The sequence below is a fragment of the Rhinopithecus roxellana genome, chromosome 3, assembly GCF_007565055.1.
Source record: "Rhinopithecus roxellana isolate Shanxi Qingling chromosome 3, ASM756505v1, whole genome shotgun sequence".
Classification (NCBI taxonomy): domain Eukaryota; kingdom Metazoa; phylum Chordata; class Mammalia; order Primates; family Cercopithecidae; genus Rhinopithecus; species Rhinopithecus roxellana.
The window spans coordinates 106,577,898-106,605,145 of NC_044551.1; the positions used below are offsets into that span (position 1 = coordinate 106,577,898).

At 39.6% G+C, this 27,248-nt stretch overlaps 1 protein-coding gene and 1 pseudogene across 1 annotated transcript in view; one reads left to right on the forward strand and one right to left on the reverse strand.

Annotated features, from left to right (window-relative positions):
* HSD17B4 (hydroxysteroid 17-beta dehydrogenase 4) overlaps positions 1-23,308 on the reverse strand; it is an 89,316-nt gene extending 66,008 nt beyond the window's left edge. Inside the window, exons 1-2 of the mRNA XM_010353791.1 lie at positions 23,114-23,308; positions 19,409-19,462 (exon numbers count right to left, since the gene is read on the reverse strand). Of these exons, the coding sequence (XP_010352093.1) occupies positions 19,409-19,462; positions 23,114-23,171 (112 nt within the window). The 5' untranslated portion in view covers positions 23,172-23,308. The remainder of the gene's footprint in view (positions 1-19,408; positions 19,463-23,113) is intronic.
* On the forward strand, positions 4,078-4,199 carry LOC115896730 (annotated as a pseudogene).
* Positions 23,309-27,248: the final 3,940 nt, after the last annotated feature.

A 27,248-nucleotide genomic window follows, 5' to 3' on the forward strand; every position in this document is an offset into this window, starting at 1 on the left:
ATATTAGCACTCCAATGTTCAATGCAACACAATTCACAATAGCTAAGATGTGGAAACAACCTAAATGTCCATGGATAGATGAATAAATAAAGAAAATGGGGTATATACATGCAATGGAATAGTATTCTGCATTTAAAAAGAATAAAATACTGCAATATGTGATAATATGAATAAATTCTGAAGACACTATGTTAAAAGAAATTAGTGAGTCACAAAAGGACAAATACTGGCATGATTCCACTTATGTGGGGTATCTAAAATATCAAACTCATTGCATCAGAAAATAGAACGATGGTTGCCAGGAACTAGGGAGATGCTGGAAATGGAGAGTTGCTAACCAATGGGTATAAAGTTTCAATTACATTGGGCTGGGTGTGGTGGCTCACGCGTGTAATCCCAACACTTTGGGAGGCTGAGGTGGGGGATCACCTGAGGTCAGGAGTTCAAGACCAACCTGGCCAACATGGTGAAACCCCGTCTCTACCAAAAATACAAAAATTAGCTGGGCGTGATGACGCACACCTGCAATCCCAGCTACTCAGGAGGCTGAGGCAGAACCCAGAAGGCAAAGGTTGCAGTGAGCTGAGATCACGCCACTGCACTCCAGCCTGGACAGCAGAGTAGAAACTCTGTCTTAAGAAAAAAAAAAAAAAGTTTCAATCATGCAAGATAAATAAGTTCTAGAGATCGGCTATACAACACACCTATAACAATACTATACTGTACACTTAAAACCTTGTGAAAAGGATAGATCTCGGAAGTATTCTTACCACAATAAAAAAGTTTTTAAAGATTAAGCATACAATGTTGAAATATCTTCTCCATAAGAAAGTCTTTATGTATAAGAATGGTGATTTTAAAAGCAACAGGCATGAGCTTAAAATATTAAAAAACAGTATTTTAAGTTTTTACGACATACACAGTGTCTAAAATGAAAGAAATAAAAACTATTTATCAAAAGAGGTCAAAAATTACATACAGAACCAGTACATGTTTAGTCACTAATTTATACCGTAACTCCATGTTCGTATGTTTAACACCTGATCACACTTACCATATAACATCTCCCTATATCCAAGTATATATTTACAAACATTGAGCATTTACTACTTGCAAGAAAATCTACAGAGGAACACACAAATGTGTAAGAATGGTGTTTGCCCTCAAAGAGTGTATTATTTATTGGAAGTTAAGTATGTGATGGCGACAGTAATACACAGATTTTAGCATAAAGCATATATCCAAGCCAACATAATCAAACAAGAATAAATGACAAAGTTAATTTACACAATAATTTATGAAAAAATTTACAAAATAACATGCAAAAACTAACAAAAAGATACACAGATAAAAGCCAAATAACTTGGAAAAACAGAACTTAAGAGAATTATTTGAAAATAACTTGGAAAAACAGAACTTAAGAGAATTATTTGAAACAAAGATTCTGCATTGTGAAATGATCTTCTCCATAGGGTTACTGCATAGATTTTGAAAACTATATCAATAAAAAAGTTACTAATTAATAAATAGCAGAATGGTATACATGAAAATGTAATAGTTATGATCAACACAATTTTTTTGAAACAAGATTTTTTTTTCTTCTGAAAAAATTGCTCTTTTTAAAACGAGTGAGGGTTGACAGTGGAATTGGATAAATAGGTAATGGGATAATATGGAGAAAAAGCCAATGCCTGAAATCAGCTAAGGCATATATATTTTTTCACTTAACTTTTTGAAAACAGGAAATTAGTTTTTCAAAATGCGGACTGAGATTTTTTTCTGACAGTATAATATGATGTCTTATGGCAAATAAAAATGTTACAAAGACACAAAAATAATAGAAAGAGGCTTATATTACCCCTTAACAGACAGAAAAAAGTGTTAAGATTCTCAAAAGACTGAATTCTTATTAACTGTTCATTTCAATGCAGTTATTCAAACGACAGGAAACAACCAGTTAAAAAAATCAAGATTTTAAGACGGCTAACAGTCTTTTATGACCCTTTTTAAGTACAAGAAAGTTCAAAAGCAAGTTAGAATATGTGATGCTTAAGTGAAGAAAGCATTGTTTGATTTTGTGCAATGAAACACTACCCCCAAGTGGAAATTTTACAAAGCACAACCAGGCAGGCAAGCACCGAAAGTTGGATAAATAATTTATTGCGATCAATCACGGGCAGTTAAATAATATTGGGGTAAATTTATCTCAAACAAATCTCCACATTAGAGACCACTAAATTGACACTGACCCATTCAGCAATCCCACTATCACCAGAGCAAAATCACAGAAATTAAAATCTCAACTAGGAAAACACTGGTTAGACGTCATCAAGATGGCCAACTAGAGGTGCCCAATCCTTGTCTCCTCTGCAAAGAAGGACCAAAGCAACAAATGACAGCGCTTCAGGTAGAATTTCTAAGGGAGAACATGACCATTCAGCAAGGAAGTGACAAAAAGCCTTCTGAGGCACAGAAACTCGGCATGGCAGCTTAGAGGGAGATGAAGCCTCCAGACGTAATCAGCTTAGAGCTGACAGGGACTTCCTATTGTGGGTAAAAGGTGAAGTGGGAGATACCTAAGTGTCACCATTACCATCACAAACACCTGCAATCTTAACTACCGCAGAGTTCCACAGTTCTCACAGACCCTGAGCTCAGTATAGCCACCTTCCTGGAGTATAGACAGCTGAATTGCTCCTGAAAAGGAACACAAGCTGAGTCCTCCCCATCCCATGAGACCCAAGCTGTTACAGTATGACCCCATTTTAGGAATGGAACCACTGCTGGTGTGCATTCTGACCTGGAGGCCAATAACCCAAACATCTCCACATCCTAGGGGTGCCATCTGTCATCATCCCACCATGTCCACACAGAAGGCTGCAGGATCATAACCCCAGCTAGTTTCAGTGGTACCACTATGACCTTAGTCCATGTAGCACTCTACACTCCAAAAACAAAAACAAATATTCAAGTACAATGGGGACACTGCCACCGGGAAGAGAAGGCTGACATATGCATTCCCCAGAGACTGAGAATTAGCCTGGCCAGCATCTATCGCCTCAAGCAACCATGATCTATCTAGCAGTAGAGAGCAACCATGTGCCACATGAGCCCCATATGGACCAAGACAACTGACACCACCAGCAACCCCTCCCCCTCCCATGGAGGATCTACCATGCACCATGCTCACTCACCAGGGACTGAGAACTAACCCATCTGGCAATCCCTCTTCCCAGCAAAACCGTGCCACTGTCTCCACAAACACCAAAGTCAAGGCCACTGAGGCACATACAGACATTGCTGATGCTGACTACAGCCAAAAAAATCACAAGGCAATTATACTTCTGTGCCCAACCAGAAGCTAAACCAAACACCCAACCCAACTGATACATAGAGAAAAAAGTCTTTCCCTACAAAAGTTACTTCATAAAAATGGAAGATATGACTGTTCTGCTAGACACACAAATATCAATGTAGGAACAAAAGAAATATGGAAAAACAGGCCAGGTGAGGTGGCTCACGCCTGCAATCCCAGCACTTTGGGAGGCTGAGGCAGGTAGATCACTTCAGGTCAAGAGTTCGAGACCAGTATGGCCAACATGATGAAACTCCATTTCTACCAAAAATAACAAAAATTAGCCAGGCGTGGTGGTGGGCACCTGTAGTCCCAACTACTAAGGAGGCTGAGGCAGAAGAATCGCTTGAACCGGGAGGCAGAGGTTAGTGAGCTGAGATAGCACCACTACACTCCAGCCTGGGCAACAGAGTGAGACCCTGTCTCCAGGTGAATAAATTTTGAAAAATAAATAAATAGATACCTTTATTTAAACTTTTTTTTTTAAGTTAAAAAAAAAAAGAAACATGGAAAAACAAGGAAACATGACGCCTCCAAAGAAACACAACTCTCCGGTAACAAACTTAAATAGAAGAAAATCTACAAAATGCCTGAAAGGTAATTCAAAATGATGATCTTAAGGAAATCCAGTGGGATACAAGAAAATATAAATAGATGATACAAGAAAATCAGAAAAACAATTAATGATCTAAATGAGAAATTCAACAAAAAGATATATATATATCATTTTAAAAAAACAGAGCTTAAGAACTCAATGAATAAAGTGTGATGATTGTTCATACTTATGTGTAAGATGTGCCTCCCTCAAACTTTGTCCTGAAACAATCACATTGCCCATCTGATAGGAAAAAGAAAAAAGAAAAAACAAGAATTCAATGAATGAAATTTAAAAATACAATTGAAAGCTTCAACAACAGACTACATCAAGCAAAAGAAAGCGTATTTAAACTCAAAGTCAGGTCTTTTGAAATAACCCAGTCAGACAAAAAAAAAAAAAAAAGGAAAGAGAAAAACATCATAAAGAATGAAGAAACCTATGGTACTAATGGGACACCATTAAGTAAACAAATTTTTACATATTGAGAGTTACAGAAAGAGTGAAGTTGGGCATAGAAAACATTTTAGCTGAAAACTCCCCAAGTCCTGAAAGAAAGATGGACATCCACATCCAGGAAACTCAAAGGTCTTCAAATGTATTCAACCCAAAAATGTCCTCTCCAAAGCACATTCTCGTAAAACTGTCAAAAGTCAAAAACAAAAAGAGAATATTAAAAACAGCAAGAAAAAGCATCAAGTCATGTATAAGGGAATCCCTATTAGACTAAAAGCAGATTTATCTGCAGAAACATTATAAGCCAGGAGAGAATGGAATGATAACATTCAAAAATGCTGAAAGAAAGAAAAAAAAAAAGACCTACCAGCCAAGAATACAACTCCAGCAAGCTATCCTTCAGAAATAAAGGAAAAACAGTCTTTCCCAGACAAGAAAAAACTGAGAGACTTTATCACCACTAGACTAGTCTTAGAAGAAATGCTTATGGGAGTCCTACATCTGGAAGTGAAAGGATGAACTACCATCATGAAAACATATGAAAGCTTAAAATTCACTGGCAGAGCAGATACACAAATGAGAAAGAGAAAAGAATCCAATTTTATCACTACAAAAAAAAACACCAAACTGAAGAGACAGACAATAAAAGATAAAGAAAGGAACAAAGAACATAAAAAAAAAAAAAAAATTAACAAAATGACAGAAGTTCTTACCTATTTATCTTGAATATAAATGAATTAAATTTCCCAGTTAAAAGATAGAGATTGGCTGGATAGATTTTTTTAAATACTCAACTATATGCTACCTACAAGAAACTCACTTTACCCGTAAAGACACACATAGACTGAAAACAAAAGGAAGAAAAAGATATTCTACACAAATAGAAACCAAAAATAAGCAGGATAACTACATTCACAACTCAGCGTATACAAGGCATTTGTTCCAGGATGCTCCATGTGCACCAAAATCTGTGTATACTCAAGTCCTGAAGTTGGCCCTGTGAAACCTATGTATACAAAAAGTAGGCCCTCCATATATGCAAATTTCACATCCTATGAATATCGTGTTTTCTATTGATATGTGGTTTTTAAAGTATAAATGTATAAGTGAACCTGCACAATTCAAACCTATGTTGTTCAAGAGTCAACTATATACATCAGATATAATAGACTTTAAGTCAAAAACAGTGCAAAGAGAAAAAACAAGGTCATTATATAAAGATAAAGGTATCATTTCAACAAGAGGACATAACAGTTGTAAATATATATGCACCCAACACTGGAACACCCAGATATATAAAGCAAATGCTACCAGATCTAATGAGAAAGATAGACTTCAATATAATAATAGTTGGGGACTTCAATACCTCACTCGTGGCACTGGGAAGATCATCAAGAAAGAAAACCAACAAAGAAACTTTGGACTTAAACTGCTCTATAAACAAAATGGACCAAAAAGACCACTGCTCCAGAAATGAAATTGTCCTAACAAGTTAATAAACTGCTCTATAAACAAAATGGACCAAAAAGACCACTGCTCCAGAAATGAAATGGTCCTAACAAGTTAATAAACTGCTCTATAAACAAAATGGACCAAAAAGACCACTGCTCCAGAAATGAAATGGTCCTAACAGAAGTTAATAAACTGCTCTATAAACAAAATGGACCAAAAAGACCACTGCTCCAGAAATGAAATGGTCCTAACAGAAGTTAATAGAACATTTGATCCAACAGCTGCAGACACACATCAGCGCATGGAACATTCTCCATGTCAGACCATAAGTTAGGCCACAAAATAAGTCTTAATAAATTTTTTATTTGATATGATTTTGGTTTTCTAACCACAATGAAATAAAACTACAAATCAATTAACAAGAACTTTGGACACAGTACAAATACATGCAACTAAACAACACATTCCTGAATAACCAATGGATAGCAAAGAAATTAAGAAGAAAATTTAAACATTTATTGAAACAACTGAAAATAAAACCACAACCTACCAAAGCCTATGAAATATAGCAAAAGCAGTACTAAGAGGAAAGCCTATAGCAATAAACGCCTACACTGGAAAAGTAGAAAGAATTCAAATAAACAATCTAAAAAATGCATCCCAAAGAAGTAGAAAAGCAAGAACAAATCAAATCCAAAATCAGTAGATAGAAGGAATAAAGATCAGAGAAGAAATAAACAAAATTCGGCCTAAAAAAAAATACAGAAGGTCACTGAAACAAAAAGTTGGTTTTTGAAAAGATAAACAAAACTGACAATTCATTAGCTAGACTAAGAAAAAAGAGAAGACACAAACAAAATCAGAAATGAAAAAAATACATTTACAACTGATACCACAGAAATAAAAAAGATCGGTAAAGACTACTGTGAACAACTCTATGCCAACAAACTAGAGGAAAACTGGACATAGACATATGACCTACAACCAAGATTCAACTCAGAAGAATTAGAAAATCTGAACAGGTCAATAACACGGAACAAGATTGAAGCAGGTATAAAAACTCTTCCAGGAAAGAAAAGAGCAGTATCAGACAGTTTCACTGCTGAATTTTACCAAACACTTAAAGAATACCTAATACAAATTCCTCTCAAACTATTTCAAAAAATTGAAGGGGATGGAACGGATTTCTTCCAAATTCATTCTATGAGGCGGGCATTACACCGATACCCAAACCAGACAAGAACAAAACAACAAAAAAAAGAAAACTGAAGTCCAATATCCCTGATGAACATAGTCACAAAAATCCTAAACAAAATACTAGCAAACTGATTCCAATTAGATTATATATCATAATCAAGTGAAATTTAGCCAGAGATGTAATGATGGTTACATAAATGCATATCAATAAATGTGATATATCACATCAACAAAATAAAGGAGAAAAAACCATCTGATCATCTCAAGAGACACAGAAAAAGCATTTGATAACATTCAATATTCCTTCACGATAAAAACTCTCAACAAATTAGGTACAGAAGGAATGTACCGCAATACAATAAAGGTCATATATGACAAACCTGCAGCTAACATCATACTCAATAGGGAACAGCTGAAAGCTTTTCCTCTAAAAACTGGAACAAAATAAAAATGCCCACTTTCACCACTCTTATTCAACATAGTGCTGAAAGTACTAGCCAGGGCAATTAGGCAAGAGAAAGAAAGAAAGGACATCCAAATTAAAAAGAAGGATATCAAACTGTTCCTGTTTACAGATGACACAATACTATATAGAGAAAAACCTAAAGACTCCACCAAAAAACTCTTAGAACTGATAAATGACTTCAGTAAAGTTGCAGAATACAAAATTAACATACAAAAATCAGTAGCATTTCCATACACCAATGTGTTGGGCCACTTCTGCATTGTTATATATAAGAAATACCAGAGGCTGGGTAATTTATAAAGAAAAGAGGTTAATTGGAGCATAATTCTGCAGGCTGTACAGGCAGGGCTCCAGCATCTGCTCCTGGTAAGGCCCTCAAGAAGCCTCCAGTCATGGCAAAAGGCAAAGGAGGAGCAAGTGCATCACATGGCAAGAGTGGCAGCAAGAGGGAGAAGGAGGTCCCAGACTGTTTTAAACAACCAGATCTCACATGAACTGAGTAAGAACTCACTTATCACCAATGGGTTGGTGTTAAGCCAATCACATTTCAACATGATTTGGAGGAGAAAAACATCCATACCATATCAACCAATAACAAACTAGCTGAAAAAGAAACCAGAAAGCAATCCCATTTACAATCACCAGAAAAAAAATAATAAAATACCTAGAAATAAATCAACCATTGAGGTAAAAGATCGCTACCATAAAACTATAAAACACTGATGAAAGAAATGGGAAGAGGACACAATAAATGGAAAGACATCCCATGTTCATGGATTGGAAGAATTAGTACTGTTAAGATGGCCATACCACCCAAAGTGATCTACAGGTTCAATTTAACCTCTATCAAAATGCCTGTGGCATTCTTTGTTTGCTGTTGTTCCTAGCCACTAGACAACCAGGGAACCAGTGACATTCTTCAAAGAAATTAAAAAAAAAAAAAAAAATCCTAAAATTCACATGAAACCACAAAAGATCCCAAATAACCAAAGCAATACTGAGCAAAAGAAAAAAACCTGAAAGTATCACACTACTTGACTTCAATATATACTATAAAGCTATAGCTACCAAAACAGCAATGGTACTGTCATAAAAATATATACCTAGAACAATAGAACAGAATAGATATCACAGAAATAAATCCACACATTTAAACCCAATTGATTTTCTACAAAGGTGCAAAGAACATACATGGGGGAAAGGACAGTCTTCCATAAATGGTGCTGGGAAAACTGGACATCCACATGCAGAAGAAGGAAACTAGACCCCTATCTCTCATCATATACAAAAATCAACACAAACGTTATTAAAAAGCTAAACATAAGACCTGAAACTATGAAACTACTAGAAGAAAACATGGGGGAAACACTTCAGGACATTGGCTTCAGCAAAGATTTTGTAAATGAGACCTCAGAAGCACAGGCAACGAAAGCAAAAATAAACAAATGGGACTAGATTAAAAAGCTTCTGCACAGCAAAAAAACAACCAACTTGTAGAATGGGAGAAAATATTTGCAAACTATTCATCCAACAAGAGATTAATATCCAAAATACATAAAAACTCAACACCAAAAATAAAAAATAAATAATCCTAATAAATAAATAATACATAAATAAACAGTATATTTTTAAAATGGCAAATGAACTGAATAGGCACTTTTCAATGGCAAGGCATAGTGGCTCATGCCTGTAATCCCAGCACTTTGCGAGGCCAAGGCAGGCGGATCATTTGAGGTGAGGAGTTTGAGACCAGCCTGGCCAACATGGTGAAACGTCATCTCTACTAAAAATACAAAAAAAAATAGCTGGGTGTGGTGGCAGGTGCCTGTAGTCCCAGCTACTTAGGAGGCTGAAGCAGGAGAATCGCTTGAACCTGGGAGGCAGAGGTTGCAGTGAGCCAAGATCACACCACTGTACTCCAGCCTGGGCAACAGAGTGAGACTCCGTCTTAAAAAAAAAAAAAAAAAAAAGACATAAATGGCCAAGAAGTATATGAAAAAATGCTCAACATGACTAATCATCAGGAAAATGCAAATCAAAACCACAATGAGATCATGTCAAGTTAGAATAGCTACTATCAAAACGGCAAAAAAATAACAATAACAAAGGATGACAAGAATATGGAGAAAATGAAACTCTCATATATTATTGGTGGAAATGTAAATTAGTATAGCCATTATGGAAAACAGTATGGAGGTTATTCAAAAAAACTAAAAACAGAACTACTATACGAAGTAATCCCATTGCTGGGTATATATAAACCAAAGGAAAGGAAATCAACATGTCAAAGAGATATCTGCATTCCCATGTTTACTGCAGCACTATTCACAATAGTCAAGATATGGAACCTGCCTAAGTATTCATCGACAGATGAATGGATGAAGAAAATGTGGCACACAATACATAATGAAATACTATTTGGCCATTAAAAAAAAAATGAAATCCTGTCATTTTCAGCAACATGGATGAGCCCGGAGGACATTATGTTAAGTAAAATAAGCCAGGCACAGGAAGATAAATACAGCATGTTTTCACTCATGTGTGGAAGCTAAATAAGCTGATCTCACAGAAGTACAGAGTATAATACTGGTTACTGAAGGCTGGGAAGGGTAGCAGGGAAGAGAGGAATAGAAAGAGATTGATGAACCAATACAAAATTACAACTAAATAGAAGGAATAAGTTCTACTAGTGTATAGTACTTTAGGGTGATTATGGCCAACAACAATTTATACTATATTTTCAAATATCTAGAAGAGAGGATTCTGAATGTTCCCAATGCAAACAAAGGACCAATGTTTGAGGTGATGGATATGCTAATTACTGATTTGATCATTATACACTGTATAAAGGAATCAAAATATCACACTGTACCCTATAAACAGAAGACAATAAGAAAAGAAAATCATTGGCTACACGTTGAAAAGCTTAGATATAGAAAGAACATTAAAAATATGTTTTGCAATTATATACAAAGAGAATTGTATCCATAACATGTGACACTTACCACTTAAATGTGTGGCTACAATTCTAGTGGTAATAATAACAACTTACACCGATATGTGTGTACTTCACATTTCAATAAAACCACTAAGTATATTGATGCAGTTAATCTCCAGGTAGCTTTTTAAGAGGTTGGCAGTAACAATTGTTCCTACTTTCACAGATAAGAAAAGCGTTTGGAAAAAGATTATCTTACCACAGGTCCCTAAGTCTGTAAGAAATGGCAAAATTTACACTAGAAACTGGATCTACTACAATACCACTCTGCTCCTCTAATGCTTTAAGCAAGTTTCTTTTACCCTAAAAAGATCATTATTTCCACTAAGGTAAAAAAAAAAAAATCACATTTTTTGTGGATATGAAGGAAAAGATAAACGAACCACCCAACTCAAACAAATAGCTTTCATATAGGTAGCAAAAAATGGTAAGACTATGATAGTCAAGGGTCAAGTCTTTTCAGCTGAAATGATCAAAATGTTTCAAAGTGTGATACATTTGCACATTTTCCATATAAAATCCAGTTCATAACCCTGAAGAGCTTTTTTTAGCATAAAGCTTTTCCTCATTTCTGTCATTTTAAATAAAACAGTGACTCAGACAGTCTATTAACTACAGAAGATTTTTCCTAAAAAGCATTCCCAAAATTTTATCAAATACATGCTATATTGGGAATGTAAGTATATTGGGAAATCCTTTCTGTTTTTTCTTGAGACAGGGTGTCACTGTCACCCACGCTGAGTGCAGTGGCACAATGATAGCTCACTAAAGTCTCCAACTCCCAGGCTCAAACCATCCTCCTGCCTCAGCCTCCTGAGTAGCTAGGACTACAGGCATGCACCACCACACCTGGCTTTTTTATTTTCATTTTTATTTTTTTGGCAAAGACAGCGGATCTTGCTATGTTGTCCAGACTGGTCTTGAACTCCTGGCCTCAAGCAATCCTCCTGCCTCAGCCTCCCAAAGTGTTGGGATTACTGCACCCAGCCAGGATCCAAAGAATTCTAAAACACACTTAGATCGGATAAAAAGTATTCTATAAGAAGGTAAATAGATAACTAAGTACAAGGTACCAAATTATCAGGCATCGCTAGCCTGAAAATAGAACCACGTGTTTGTGAGAATGCCTGTTATCTCACATTCTCACAACACTGGTTGTTAGCATTGCCTTCAGTCTGACAATTAAATGATTATAATTTGTAGCTCATTATTTTAGTTTACATTTTTTTTTAGCGCTAGTAAAGTAATATTTTATTTTCATGGGCTTATATTTATTATTGTTTTGCCTGTTTAGTTCACATTTGATTTGGGATACTTGTCTTTCTTATAGATTTGTCCTTTATTTATAAAAGATGTTCATTCTTTGTTACATATGATACGAATCATAAATTCCTTTACTGAAATGCTGGAAGAAAAATAAAGTTCATATGTGAGCATCAATATTACTTGATGAGTATTATGCACACTGCTTTTCAGTGTTTTGTAGAAACTAGATTAAGAAGTCTAGATTTGTCCTTAATAATTATATTTGCTACACAGGTCTTTATTCTTAGAAGCAGGTTTTCTTGTTCTTTCTGTCCTTGACCCTCGCTTTCTCTGACTATTGGCTCCAAAGACTATAGCAAGAAACAAGCTTTGAGTCTCCTGATATCAGGGCTGCTAAACTAGCTGAGGGAATATATCTTGTACTTTGCACGCGCGCACACACACACACACACACACACACACACACAAAAGCAAACCAAACCAAACATCATCTTCCTCGTACTGCCCCCCACCCACTTCTGTCACTTCTCCGCTGGGTGAGACTTGTCCCAGGCACCCTTTCTCTTCTTCCATTGCTGAAAAGCACATGCCACCGAGTCATCAGGTCTTGTCATCAATTTCATTAGGATTCTTCAAATATTTACTGTGTTCCCATTCTGTATCCAGCACTGTGCTGGGTGCTTTGGACTTAGATAGTTTATGCAGTGAGAATTTGCCAGTTCTTTTGAGAAATTAGCTATCTCCATTTCTTCCCTATTCTATAATCTGATTCCTAGATTACTGCAGTTGCTGCCCATTTATACTATGGGAGGCCTTTATACTATGTCAGCCCCTTGCTCATACTCCGCAGTGGATTTTCCTATTATCCACAGCATAACTTTAAAAGAGATCTCGTAGCCTTGCCTCACTTTAATGCTTTAATTCACCAAAGAGTTCCTTCTTTTTGCGTAGATCAATGTGGGAAATGGTTTATACACCAATTTCTAACTTACCACTTACCATTATTACCAAGAGTAACAATGTTACAAAGCTTTATATTTGAAGAGTGCTTTATACTAACATTTATGCATATTCATGCTCATATAGAGACACACTCAATCCAAGGATCTGTCACCAACAAAGTTGTATCTATTAACAATGACATATATATAAACTATTTTATTTCCAAAGTAAAATGTTGCTTCCAATTCTACAAAACTGGGATAGTTTTTATATGTACTAACTGTAACATCCTTTGCGCTGATTAATCTAAGAAGTATATTTAAGCATGAGAGGGTAATATTATATTAGAAATGTATTTCGTTTTTGGAGGGTTTACCTTATACATATACTTTTAAAGAAATTCAAGCCATGTACATTCAAGAAGTCCTTTTTCACCACTTGCCCTTACTCTACTATCTCCCAGAGATACCTAGCTACCTGCTATTAACCATTTCTTGGATGCCCTTCCATACATTCTCATTTTCTCTCTTTTTGTGTTTTTTTTTTTTTTTTTTTTTTTTTTTGAAGAGATGGGGACTCACGATGTTGCCCAGACTATTCTCAAACTCTTGGCCTGAAGCATTCCTCCTGCCTCAGCCTCGCAAAGCACTGGGAATACAGGCATGAGCTACCACACCCAGCCTCCTATTTTCTATGCTTGATGTATTTCCTCCCATTTTGATAATGTTTCCTATGGCAGACAATAGCATCAAGAATTATTTCATCGAGGCAGTGCATGGTAGCTCACGCCTGTAATCCCAGCACTTTGGGAGGCTGAGGCGGGTGGATCACCTGAGGTCAGGAGTTCGAGACCAGCCTGGCCAACATGGTCAAACTCCGTCTCTACTAAAAATAGAAAAAATTAGCCAGGTGTGGTGGTGGGTGCCTGTAATCCCAGCTACTTGGGAGGCTGAGGCAGGAGAATCACTTGAACCCAGGAGGCGGAGGTTGCAGGAGTCAAGATCACGCCATTGCACTCCAGACTGGGTGACAAGACCAAGACTCTATCTCAGAAAAAAAAAAAAAAAAAATTATTTCATGGATTTTAGAACTGTGGGTCCAATGGAGGTTTTCATTCCTGTATTATGTTTATGTCCTGACTGCTATCAAAACTATTTGAACTGATTTAAATTAAAAATGAATGTGCAATAGGACTATTAAAGATGGGAAAAATTAAACATCATGTTATGTCAGGGAAAGACAAGCATACTAAAAGCATAAGCTAAAGGTAGTTACTCTAGTTGAGGACAATGTCAGGTTTACCCTTAAGTTCCTTGACCACCAAGAAAATGGGAAAACACAGGACTGTCACACTGTTTTCACTTTTGGTAGAAAGATACAATCACCTTAGTTCATCAGGAATCTTTTCCAGAATGGCCATAACTGTATCTAAATATCTGAAAAACTCCAAAATATGATGGTAGTTTAGAGAGCAGTATCTTAAATTAGGTCCCTTTCATTGACTTTGCCTCAACAATAAGGCATCAAATGTATCCTTAATGGGAGAAGAAAACTGAAAAGGAAAGACTGGGTCATTCAGAGTTCGGTCCTTCAACCTCTTGTCCTGTTTATTTGTACTCACTACCCAGATAATCTGATTCAGTCTCCCAGCTTTAAATAACATCTATAAACAGAGAATATTCAGATTTCTCTGTCTAGCCTCAACCTGTCCCCTCAACTACAGTGTCCTATATCCCACTGCCTACTTCATATCGCCATCTGAATGTCTAATAGGATTGCCTCCACTGTGCCAATCTCCTCCTCCTTCAGTCTTTCCCGTCTCAGTAAATGGACACTCTATCCTTCCAGATGTTTGACTCAAAAATCTTGGAACCATCTTGACTTCTCTTTCCCTTATAATCCACATACAAACCATCAAAAAATTTTGCCATAGCTTTTTTCAAAATATATCCAGAATTTAACTTATTTGCACCACCTCCATCCCCATCACCTTGTCTAAACCACCACTGTCTCTTATGTGGATTACGCAAAAGCCTCCAACTGGTCAGCTTCTTCTCTTTTCATGGAAAATAACAAAGAATATACAAATGAATTAATAGTTAATAAATCCCAATGTGCCCATCTTTTTTCTCCACTTCCACTCATGTTCCCCTACAATCTAGTCTCCAAACAGCAATGAGAATGATCTATTTCACCCTTAAATCAGGTCACGTTCCTCTTCTATTCATAACCTCTAATGGCTCCCCATCTCAGGGTAAAAGTCAGTCCTTACTCTGAACTAAAGGTCCTATGTGATCTGGTCTTCTAGGACCCCTCTGCCCTCATCTCTCACTTTTGTCTCCCTTATGACCTTGCTCACTACAACCACACTGGCCCCCTTCCTAACCCTAAAATATACCATGCCTACACCGGCCTCAGTAACCTGGCTTCAGCTGCTTCCACTGCCAGGGGTGCTTAAGCAGCAGCTGTCTTCAAAGCGCACTCCTTCACTTCCTTCACTTCCTGCAGTCTCTCTTTAAAACACTTCTTTCAGCATTTTCTGTTCCTTTAACTCATTTCTTTCCTCCATAGCACCTACCTTTATCTATTATAGTTTTACACATGTATTTGCTGATTCTCTGTCCCTCCCCTGCCCCCCACTAGAATATATGCACCTTGAAAGTAGGGACCCTGTTTTATTCCCACTATATTCCTCCAGCATCTAGAACAGTGTTTGCTATAAAATAGACAATAAATACTGGTTAGATGAATAAATGAATCTATTTGATGTTAAGTCTATTAACTTTATTACTTTTTTTAAAACTGACAAATGACAAAATAACAAATTGCTAAGAACTACTCTAGTTCTTAAAATGGCAAATAGCTAAGAGCTACTCTAAATTTATTCAAAGGTTTTCCCCCATAACCCAGGATGGTGATAGTCATGGAGGTATCTAAGGGAAATGTGGGTATTTTATGTATGGCTCATTTATTATAAGCTGGAATTCACATGTGCCTTCTTATGATCTTTCTCCCTGTATTTTATCAGTTTAACTTATTCAATCGGTATATATTCTTGATCACTAAATACTATACTTACCCTTGCAGAGAGTCATCAGTGCCTAAAGCAGCCTGCTATGGTTTAAATATTTATCCCCTCCAAAACTCATGTTGAAATTTAATCCCTGATGTGGCAGTATTGAGATGCGGGGCCTTTAAAAGATGATTGAATTATGAGGGCTCTGCCCTTACAAATGCATTAATCCATTCATGGACTAATGGATTAATCAGGTAATGAATTAAAAGGTTATCATGGGAGTAAGAAGTGGCTTTATAAGAAGAGGAAAAGAGACCAGAGCCAGCACACTCAGCCCCTTGCCGTGTGATGCCCTGTGCCATCTCGGGACTCTGTACAGAGTCCCCACCAGAAAGGAGGCCCTCCTCAGCAGATGTAGCCCCTCAACACTGGACTACTCAGCCTACATAAGTGTAAGAAATAAATTCCTTTTTTAAAATACATTACCCAGTTTTAAGTGTTCTGTGATAAGCAACAGAAAATTGACTAAGACACAGAGCTTTTTCTTTAAGCATCTAGGAGAAACATGTATGAGGGGGCTGGGATGTACCTTGAGTCAACAAGACCTCAGGTTCACTTTGATATATCCAGTTCTTGAGCAGAGCGACCCATATATGGTAAGCAGGGACTGATACTGGTTCCTTTCTCTTCCCTTTCCGAAAGCTTTAATTTTTTGTCATTTACCCTCATCATAATCCTGGAAGTTAGGTAAGACAGCTACAAACAGAGAGGTCATATAATTAGGCAGCAGAGCCAGGATTTAAAGCTTGGCCTGACTTCAAAGGCAATGTACCTTGGCCACTACAGTTCACCTTCCAGCTGTCAAGACCCCATAGTGGTTAAAAGCACCGGCTCTAGCATCAGCCCACAGAAAGTTAAGACTCAGCTTTACCATTATTATGTAACTGCAGCATGGAAAAGTCATGTCAATCTTACTTAAAAAGACTGTAATTTAATCTACCCAAAGGTGTTACTTCAGTTCAAGAGTAGAACTCCCTTTCTTTTCCTAAGGAGTTCTTTTTGCTCCTTTTTGTCAGTCTTTCTCGTGTTTATGTCCTCAAAATAAAACTTACTACTCAGAGAACAACATATAGTTCACCTACTGAGGAAACCTCAAAACTACTGAATTCCCAATATTCTGCTTAAGATATGCACAAGTATTTCCTGAAAAATGTAATTTACACAAAAGCAAATGTCTCTTTTTACAGTATCAGCCTAAAGCTTAGCAGTTCTTATACCAAATTTTATAATCCATAAGCTATATATAATGGAATATAAAACATAGCAATCATATTAACACAAAATTGGAGACTATCTTAAATGATGCCCCTAACTTCTGGCTTAGAAAAGTGATTTCCTTTGGCCGATGAAATGCGAGTAGAAATGACATGCCACTTCTAAAAAGAAGTCAGGAGTTCAAGACCAGCCTGGCTAAGATAGTGAACCACATCTCTACTTAAAAATAAATAAATAAATAAATAAATAAATAGCCAGGCGTGGTGGCAGGCACCTGTAATCCCAGCTACTTGGGGGGCTGAGGCAGAGAACTGCTTGAACCCGGGAGGCAGAGGTTGCAGTGAGCCAAGATCACTCCACTGCACTCCAGCCTGGGCAACAGAGTGAGACTCCGTCTCAAAAAAAAAAAGAAAAAAGAAAAAAAACTAGTGTGTGATGCAACTTGGAAACAGGGTGTCTATGGTATACACATAAAACGGCTAACAGGTAAGACACAGACTCTAAAAAGGAATAGAAAACATCAGTCAAAATTTCTGCACTTCTACATAGATTGAATTCTCCTCTTTAATACTAAACTAAATCTGGCTCTTCATTCAAGTCTAGGAAATATTTTTCTTCTATATTCTTGGACTTTTATCAGGACTTGACACAATTATCATCTCTACTATAATAATGCAATGACAGAAAAGATACAGCATCTCTGTTTAATTTTTTTCTTAGAATTCAAACACTCCTAATATCTGAATTTAAGAAATTCAGAGGGAACAGGGAAATAAAGGAAAACTGATGCACAGGAACACATTGCTATAAAATTTTTTATAAAACAGGTTTATAAACTAAGTTTCTGTCTTAGTCAAGAACAAAAAAAGCAAGAAATGTATTCAACCAATCTCATACACACCAGCCCTTCCTCCAAAAAGTGTATCAACAATAAAAGAACCAATGAATAAAGTACCTTCTTTGCACAAAGCAATATTCTAGGTCCTTTAGTAGATACAAAAGATAAAACAAGATCCTTGCCATTATAGAACTGAGCAGAAAAGATGTAAATAAACAAAACGTATAAGGTAAAAATATTAAGAACTAAATAGCAACATAAAAAGAGAAGGAAAATTAAAAATAGTAACAGGATGTGTCTTTAGGCCTCAACATGAGCTATTCTTGGGAAAATCTGACAAAGTGGGCCTGAAATATACACCCGCCGTCCAAATAATACAATGTCAAAATCCATTCCTGCCATAAGAAGCAGATTGGATTAGTAGATAGTGGCTATGACCTTAAACAAGGAACATCCAAAGCGTCAGTGTTCCTTCCATAAAGATAAGCTACACATCCACAAGGAAGGAGAAAAGAATCTTAAGTGCTCTGCTTAGGTCTTGTTTAGAAAACCTCCTGGTTGCTTGCTTACTCTTTTGTTGTATGTGTCTCCCTGAACAAACTGATGAAACTTCGTCTCTCTCTATTGCCTCGTAAGATGTCAGAAAGCTGAAATTAGAAGGTCATTGTGGGACTACAATTTTATCCCAGGAAAAGTGCTAATAAGTACTGGGTCCTACATATACCCTTGCACTTAGCACTCACTTGGTTATTCCCCACAAAGGCTCAGTTGTGGACAAATTCGTTTCTGTGTCCAAGCACATTAGGTCAGTCCAAACCATGTAGATTACTAAAACCTCCCACCTTTGGGATTCTTTAATACAGTATCTTCCATCTGACCCCCCCCCACCACTTAACAAAAACTCATGTAACCACCCCCTCAATTAAATCTTTTTAAAAAGCTTCCAGTTGAAAAGTTTTGATGAAAGAAACAAGAAGCTCATACTTCAGATTCCTTGACTCCAAACTTTCAGTTCTCAAAACTCAGTTATTTCTTACTTTTATCAATACACTTACAGGGGCTCTCTTTTGATCTCACACCAGTAGATGAACCTCCTGTCTCAAAAAATTACAGCCTACAATTTACTAAAGTCAAGAATTTCCTTTTATACAATAAATGCTTGTCCCCACCCTTTTCTGTGAGAAACAGGGTTTTGCGCCATCACCCAGATTGGAGTGCAATGGTATAATCATAGTTCTCTGCAACCTCGAACTCCTGGTCTCAAGCGATACTCCCGCCTCAGTCTCCCAAGTCGCTGGAGTTATAGCCACGAGTCACCATGCCCACCCCCAGCCCTTCATTATCAATTCTGTGAAGTTGAGAGTTCTGTGAAACTGGTTCACTTAAAAGTAAGTTAAAAAGACAGCCTTAGTTGGGGTAAAAACCTTCTGGCAGAAGTAAAAATAATAAAATTCAACCTTGAAAAATTATTTGATAGAAAGACAAAGATAGCTTGTGAAGACTGTATTTCAGTTATCAGCTATGGATTAAAAAGAAAGACACACCAACTTACCAACAACTAACGCTCCTCTTTCTGCAAAAGCCAGGGCATAGGCTCGGCCCAATCCTAATCAAAAACAAAATAATCAGAAAGTTGAAGAAATGTCAGCACAATTTTTTGGGTCCACTCAACCCAATCCCCATTTAAAGAAATTGGCGAACAATTAATTAAGTTTTAATGATATTCTCAAGCTATCCTATCACTGACATTCTCAACCTATCCACTCTCTTCTGCTTGCAGAGGTTGGAAAGCTTAAAACTATATTTTTCCACCTATTCTACTACCATTTCCTACCATTCTACTTAGCTGCTAGGATGCTGTGAGTTGGGTTCCACCATCTGATGCATCTGCATAAAATTTAGAAGGTGGAAGTGAGACAGACGCTACCTTACTGGGAGTTCCGGCTGTTGTTGTTAAGAAGCTAATTTTCTTGCAAGTTCCTAGGTATTCAGAAACTGACTATAGCGGCAACTTCTTCATTTAGCTCCCTAATCCCTGGATGGCAGCTTCCATACTTCAGGTCCCTAGTGCCAGTGCTACTTGGGCTGTGGCACAGCTCCAATGACAGCCTCAGAGGTATTGCCTCCTCTAATGGATCAAATTCCTATTGTTTCAGAAGTCATTCTAAGAAGACCTGCCTAAAACCTAATTACCTGTATTTAATCCTTCACTGCTGAAAATATCTAGTGGTTTCTGTATCCTACACTGAACCTTGACTACACAGTCATCAAACACAAAAAATACTTAATTCTGACTCAAAGCTATAAGGTATAAATTTATATATACAAAAAGAAATAATATATATATATATATACACAGTGAGAGAGAGAAAGTTTTGCTTTTTTTCTTTTTTTTTTTGAGATGCAGTCTCATTCTGTCGCCCAGGCTGGAGTGCAGTGACGTGATCTCGGCTCACTGCAACCTCCGCCTCCCAGGTTCAAGAGATTCTCCTGCCTCAGCCTCGTGAGTAGCTGGTACTACAGGCATACGCCACCATGTCCAGCTAATGTTTGTATTTTTAGTAGAGATAGGGTTTCACCATGTTGGCCAGGATGGTCTCGATCTCTTGAGCTCGTGATCCGCCCACCTCGGCCTCCCAAAGTGCTGGGATTACAGGTGTGAGCCACTGCCCCTGGCCAAGAGAAAAGTTTTACAGGCATAGAGCATCTCAGGAAAATTACATTAGAAACTGGCAATTAGCGGTTACCTCTGGAGAACAGAACTATGTGGCTAGAAACAAGGAGTAGGAGTGGAAGACTTACTTCTGGACTGTTTTTCCATATTGTTTACATTTTTTAATATGTGTATATTTTTTACATTTTAAGATAATTGATAAATTTCATTGACAAATGAACAAATGTAATTAACAATTTATATTTAGTATAAATTAATCAGTAAGTATACAAATAAACTGAGATGCATAAATTATTAGGCCCTTCCAAAAACAACCCAAGGCCAGGAGCGGCGACTCACACCTGTAATCCCAACACTTTGTGAGACAGAGGTGGGCGGATCATTTGAGGTCTGGAGTTCAAGACCAGCCTGGCCAACATGGTGAAACTCCGTCTCTACTAAAATGACAAAAATCAGCCAGGCGTGGTGGCGTGGACCTGTACCCCCAGCTACTTGGGAGGCTGAGGTAGGAGAATTGCTTGAACCCAGAAGGCAGAGGTTGCAGTCAGCCAAGATCATGTCACTGTACTCCAGCCTCAGCAACAGAGCAAGACTCCCTCTCAAACAAGAACAAGAAAACACACAGTTTTCCAAAACTAGAAAATTTCACCAAATAACTTATTTTAGAATTTAATCCAAGCAGAAGGATCGCTTGAGGCCAGGAGTTTGAGACCAGCCGGTGCAACAAAGAGAGACTCCATCTCTTGAAAACATTTAAAAATTAGCTGGGCGTGGTGGCACACACGTATAGTCCTAGCTATTCTGGAATCTGACGTAAAAGGATCACTTGAGCCCAGGAGTTCAAGGTTACAGGGAGCCATGATCAGGTCACTGCATTCCAGCCTGGGTACAGAGTAAGACTTTTTCCTCTGGAAAAAAAAAAAATTTTTTTTAAATTAATCCACTCTGAATGGGTAAGAGAGAATTTAACCAGTTTACGAACAGCAGGTAAGGGTGCTAAGTTCACAACTGTCTAGTCACAACCCATTGTTTCACAAAATCAATTTTGTGGGTTGCAACTAAAATTTATAAATAAAACAGAATAGAAAATAAATTTCAGGATGCACTGCCTGGACTACACACTGTATCATGAACTGGTTTTAAATACAGATGTATGTGCATGTGCAAGTGTACTGAGTCCTCGTGTAAAATGTACTGCATACTATGTGTAAGTATGCTAATGGTGTCAAAGGAAGCGGTCCCTATCCTTGAATAATTTTCAGATATAGCCCCTGAAAATGAAAGCCTCCTTAGCGATGGTAAAAACTTCTTAGAATGTAATCTCTGGACCTCCTGCATGAAAACTATCCAAGAACTGTCAAAAAAGATTTAAAAACACCAAGTGTTGTAAAACACATTATTTACATCAAAACCAAAGTGTAAACAAAATGTTTTGCTAAAAACATTTAGAAAGTATGGGTACACCCAAATACATGCCCATGCAGATATAACCAGACAGCTATGGGTATAAAATACTTGGCTACTAATCAATACTAAAAGCATTTTCTGAAAGGCAGCATAAGAGTCCACTTTATCAATACAGACATGAAAGTACATAGGAATTAACTGACAGAATTCTACAGTTTGCAACGTTTAATATATAACTCAATTCATGCATTAGGGCCTTTCCAGGTAGAAGGTAGTACCAGTGGAGAATCAACGGTGCATAACGTCAAGATCCCTGCACTTGGAGGTTACAGAGGTCACCCACTGGTGAGAAACTAGGGTAAAATCTCACTGCACAGCATCTATGTTGGTATGAATGGTTTGTTTTAATATTTTGTACTTTAAAAAATGAGGTTATTTCACATAACAATTTTCCATTTTGCCGCTCCTGAAATACAGGCAACTTTCCCACTGGCTGGGCCACTTCGGAAGTCTGTGCTCTCCGGTTCCTCAATGTGCCCATCCAACTCCCTGACCCCTGTGCGCATTTGAGATTACAACCTCTGCCAAGACTCCAGCGGATTTCGAGTACAGTTTGTGACTTGCTAAGCATACAAAGTCCAACGGGGAGGGCTCTTATCAGACGCCCTCTTTAAAGAAGGCCCTCTCACGAACTTAAAAGCGGACGACAGAGGGAAACAAACAGTGAACGACTGAATGACTTTTCAGGAGCTGACAGCTGTGCGCTTCAGGGGGCGAATTCCAGCCCCCGCCCCTCGCGGCTTTTCAGTCCTTTAAAACACTAGGCAAAGATCTAAAAGTTAATTGCAGGAAGGCTAACAATCGATGCCCACAGATAAGCGTCAGGGAGAACTTTCACCCAGTTTTGCAACCAGCAGCCCAGCCCGGCCTCTCCCCTCAGTTAGGACCTTGGGAAGCCCACACCGGGGTGCTGGGGAGAAGCAGGCTGTACCTGCCCGAAGGACCAGGTGGTTCTGGCTCTTTCCTCAACAGATTCGGTGCCTCAAGAAGAGCCATTCCCCACCCCACCACCTCAGCTGCGCGACCTCAGCTGCGGCTGCGCGCATATCCCGGCCCGAAAAGGGCGGCCAGCAGCGCGAGAGCAAGGCGTGCCACCTCCAGCCTTCGCAAGCTCACCTGCCCCTGCGCCGGTGACAAGTACTACCCGCCCGTCGAATCTCAGCGGTGAGCCCATGAATAACGCCTGCAGGGACACACACACACAAGCACAAGCAGAGCGGCCGCGCTCGTACTGCGGGACAGGAGGAGGCGGGGAATGGCGGGGGCGGGACGAAGGTCAGTGACTTGCCAATTTCTGGGAGGAAGACGGGCGCAGTGCGCGTGGCTCCCTTGGAATCCTGGGAAATGTAGTTCAGAGTGACTCCAAAAGCTGGAAGGACCTGCCAAAGAGTCTGGGCTTGAAAGGACCATTTCTGCGGTTGGAAGCAATGGGAGCTGCTAGGACCTGTGTAAAAGAATCGTTGACTCCGACACCCTGCATTCACCTATTCTCGTTTCATCATTCACTCAGTAAACGTTTTCTGAGTTTAGCTGCTGACCTAGAGAAACAGCCTGCGGCCCCTCTCCTTGAGGGGCTTCCAGAGATAGTGAGAGGTGATAACATGCTAGCAGCCCTGGCTCTCGGCGCCCCCTCGGCCTCGGCGTCCACTCTGGCGGCGCATGGGGAGCACTTCAGCCCGCCACGGCACTGTGGCAGTCCCTCTCTGGGCTGGCCGAGGCCGGAGCCGGCTTCCTCTGCTTGGTGGGAGGTGTGGAGGGAGAGGCGCCGGCGGAACCCGAGCTGCCCGCTGAGCTCGCGGGCCAGCGCGAGTTTCGGGTGGGCGTGGGCTCAGCGGGGTCCCGCACTCAGAGCGGCCAGCCGGCGCCGCGGGCCCCGCCGGCAGTGAGGGGCGTAGCACCTGGGTCACCAGATGCAGACGGTGCGCCGGGTCCCCCAGCAGTGCCAGCCCTCGAATTCTTGCCGGACCTCAGCTGCCTCCCCGCAGGGCAGGGCTGGGGGCGGCAGCCCGCCATGCCATGCCCCAACGGTGGGCTCCTGCGCAGCCCGAGCCTCCCCGATGAGCGCCGCCTCCTGCTCCCGCGCCAGGTCCCATCAACCGCCCAATGGCTGAAGAGTGCTGGCTCATGCCTTGGGACTGGCGTGCAGCTCTTGCTGCCGCTGTGGTGCAGGATCCACTAGGTGAAGCCAGCTGGGCTCCTGGGTCTAGTGGGGACTTGGAGAACCTTTATGCCTAGCCAAGGGATTGTGAATACACCAATCAGCACTCTGTGTCTAGCTCAAGGTTTGTAAACAAACCAATCAGTACTCTGTATCTAGCTCAAGGTTTTGTAAATACACCAATCCATACTCTGTATCTAGCTAACCTAGTGGGGACTTGGAGAACTTTTCTGTCTAGTAGGATGTGTCTAGCTAAAGGATTGTAAACGCACCAATCAGCATTCTGTGTCTAGTTCAGGGATTGTAAACACACCAATCAGCACTCTGTCAAAATGGACCAATCAGCTCTCTGTAAAATGGACCAATCGGCAGGATGTGGGTGAGGTCAGATAAGGGAATAAAAGCAGGCTGCCAGCACTACCAGTGGCAACCTGCTAGGGTCCCCTTCTAGCTATGGAAGCTTTGTTCTCTCGTTCTTTGCAATAATCCTTGCTGCTGCTCACCCTGGGTCCACACTGCTTTTATGAGCTGTAATGCACACTGCGAAGGTCTGCAGCTTCACTCCTGAGGCCAGCCAGACCACGAACCCACTGGGAGGAATGAACAACTCCACACGCACTGCCTTAAGAGCTGTAACATTCACAGCAAAGGTCTGCTGCTTCACTCCTGAAGCCAGCGAGACCACGAAACCACCAGAAGGAAGAAACTCCAAACACGTCTGAACATCAGAAGGAACAAACTCCAGACACACCATCTTTAAGAACTGTAACACCGCGAGGGTCTGCGACTTCATTCTTGAAGTCATGAGACCAAGAAGCCACCAGTTCCAGACACAATATCCCCGTGAAGGAAAGTCTCCCTTAGCGATGGTAAAGATTTATCAGTGTAATAATCTCTGCACTTCTTACACGCAAACGTCAGGGAACTGTCAAAATGCAGAGTCCTGGACCCCTACTGCTTACCTTCCAAAATAGAATCTCAAGGGACAGAAACATTTTGACAAGTGTTCCTAAATGATCTTGCATTTGTATGTTGAGAACAGTCATAGTTCATGCAACATTTATTGAGCATCTACTAAGTTTTGATAGGGTCCTCGAGCTACTCAGAGTCAGATGGTAAACTTTCAATAACAGTGCAGCCTAAGACTTGTGACAAATGTGTGTAAGTGTGCTAATGGTGTCAAACAGGCCCTATCCCCGCTGGGGAGAAAGAGGAAAAACTTTCTGAAGGAGGTGAAGCAAGACCTAAAGTGGTGACCCCTACAAAGAAAGAAGGACATTACAGGCAGCACAAACACTAGCTACGTTTGGGGAGAAAGAGGGTGAAGCCACAAAAGTAAGCAAAGCCAGCAAGATCATGTTTAGATACTTGAATTTTGTGCTGAAAATGGTTTTAAGTAGGATTACTCCAGAGAGTGGTCAGAACACATTTACATTATGGAAAGATCACTTTGCCTATTATGGAGGATTGATTGGATGTTGCGGGAAGTCAGGGACCCTGAACCGAGGGACCAGCTTTGAGCCGCAGCAGAGGAACATAAATTGTGAACATTTCATGGACATTTATCAGTTCCCAAATAATGCTTTTATGATTTCTTATGCCTGTCTTTAATCTCTTAATCCTGTTATCTTCATAAGCTGAAGATGTACGTCACCTCAGGACCACTGTGATAATTGTGTTAACTATAAAATTTATTGTAAGACGTGTGTTTGAACAATATGAAATCAGTGCACGTTGAAAAAGAACAGAGTAACAGTGATTCTTAGGGAACAAGGGAAGACAACCATAAGGTCTGACTGCCTGCAGGGTCAGGCAAAAAGAGCTGTGTTTTTCTTCTTGCAAAGAGCCTATAAATGGATGTGAAAGTAGGGAAGATATCGCTAAATTCTTTTCGCAGCAAGGAATATTAATATTAATACCCTGGGAAAGGAATGCATTCCTGGGGGGAGGTCTATAAACAGCCACTCTGGGAATGGCTGTCTTATGCAGTTGAAATAAGGACTCAGATATGCCGTGTTCTCCTGCAGTACCCTCAGGCTTACTAGGGTGGGGAAAAGCTCTCTCCTGGTAAATTTGTGGTCAGACCCGTTCTCTGCTCTCAAACCCTGTTTTCTGTTGTTTAAGATGTTTATCAAGACAATACGTGCACTGCTGAACATAGACCCTTATCAGGAGTTCTGCTTTTTCCCTTTGCCTTGTGATCTTTGTTGAACCCTTATCAGTAGTTCTGCTTTTGCCCTTTGTCCTGTTCCCTCAGAAGCATATGATCTTTGTTCTGCTTTTTGCCTTTTGAAGCATGTGATCTTTGTACCTAGTCTCTGTTCTTACACCCCCTCCCCTTTTGAAACCCTTAAAAAAAACTTGCTGGTTTGAGGCTCATGTGGGCATCATGGTCCTACCGATATGTGATGTCACCCCCGGCAGCCCAGCTGTAAAATTCCTCCCTTTGTACTCTTTCTCTTTATTTCTCAGCCAGCCGACATTATGGAAAATAGAAAGAACCTATGTTGAAATATTGCGGGCAGGTTCCCCTGATAATTGGAGGTGGGCAAGAAGAACATAGAAAAGATTTGGGGGAAATTGTGGAGGCCAGAAGTAAGGCAGAGGAAATGTTGAAGAAGAAATGTTGAGATATACTATATTTGAAAATGGAACTGACATGGACAGAAGGCAGGGAAATTCTGGGCAGAAGAGGGCAGGTCCCCAGCAAGGGCTTCACCCTCAAGCCTGGAACGATGGCCCAATGTGAGAACCTGCATCCCTGTTTTCCCTCTTGAATGTTGCCTTTTCCAAAAACACCTATGGTCCCCCTGCCCCCCATCCTGTGCCCATAAAAACCCCAGGCTCTACTGGCAGAGAGGAGAGGAGAGAAGAAACAGTTTGACTTCAGAGGTATGGCTTGATGGCATTGCTCCTGGGAAAGATCACCTTCTCACTCCATCCCCTTTTCAGCTCCCCTTTCCACTGAGAGCCACTCTCATCAGCAATAAAATCCTCTGCATTCACCATTCTTCAATTTGTTCCTGTGACCTGATTTTCCTGGATGCCAAACAAGAGCTCAGGTGCCACAAGTGCGACACTAAAGGCTGTCAC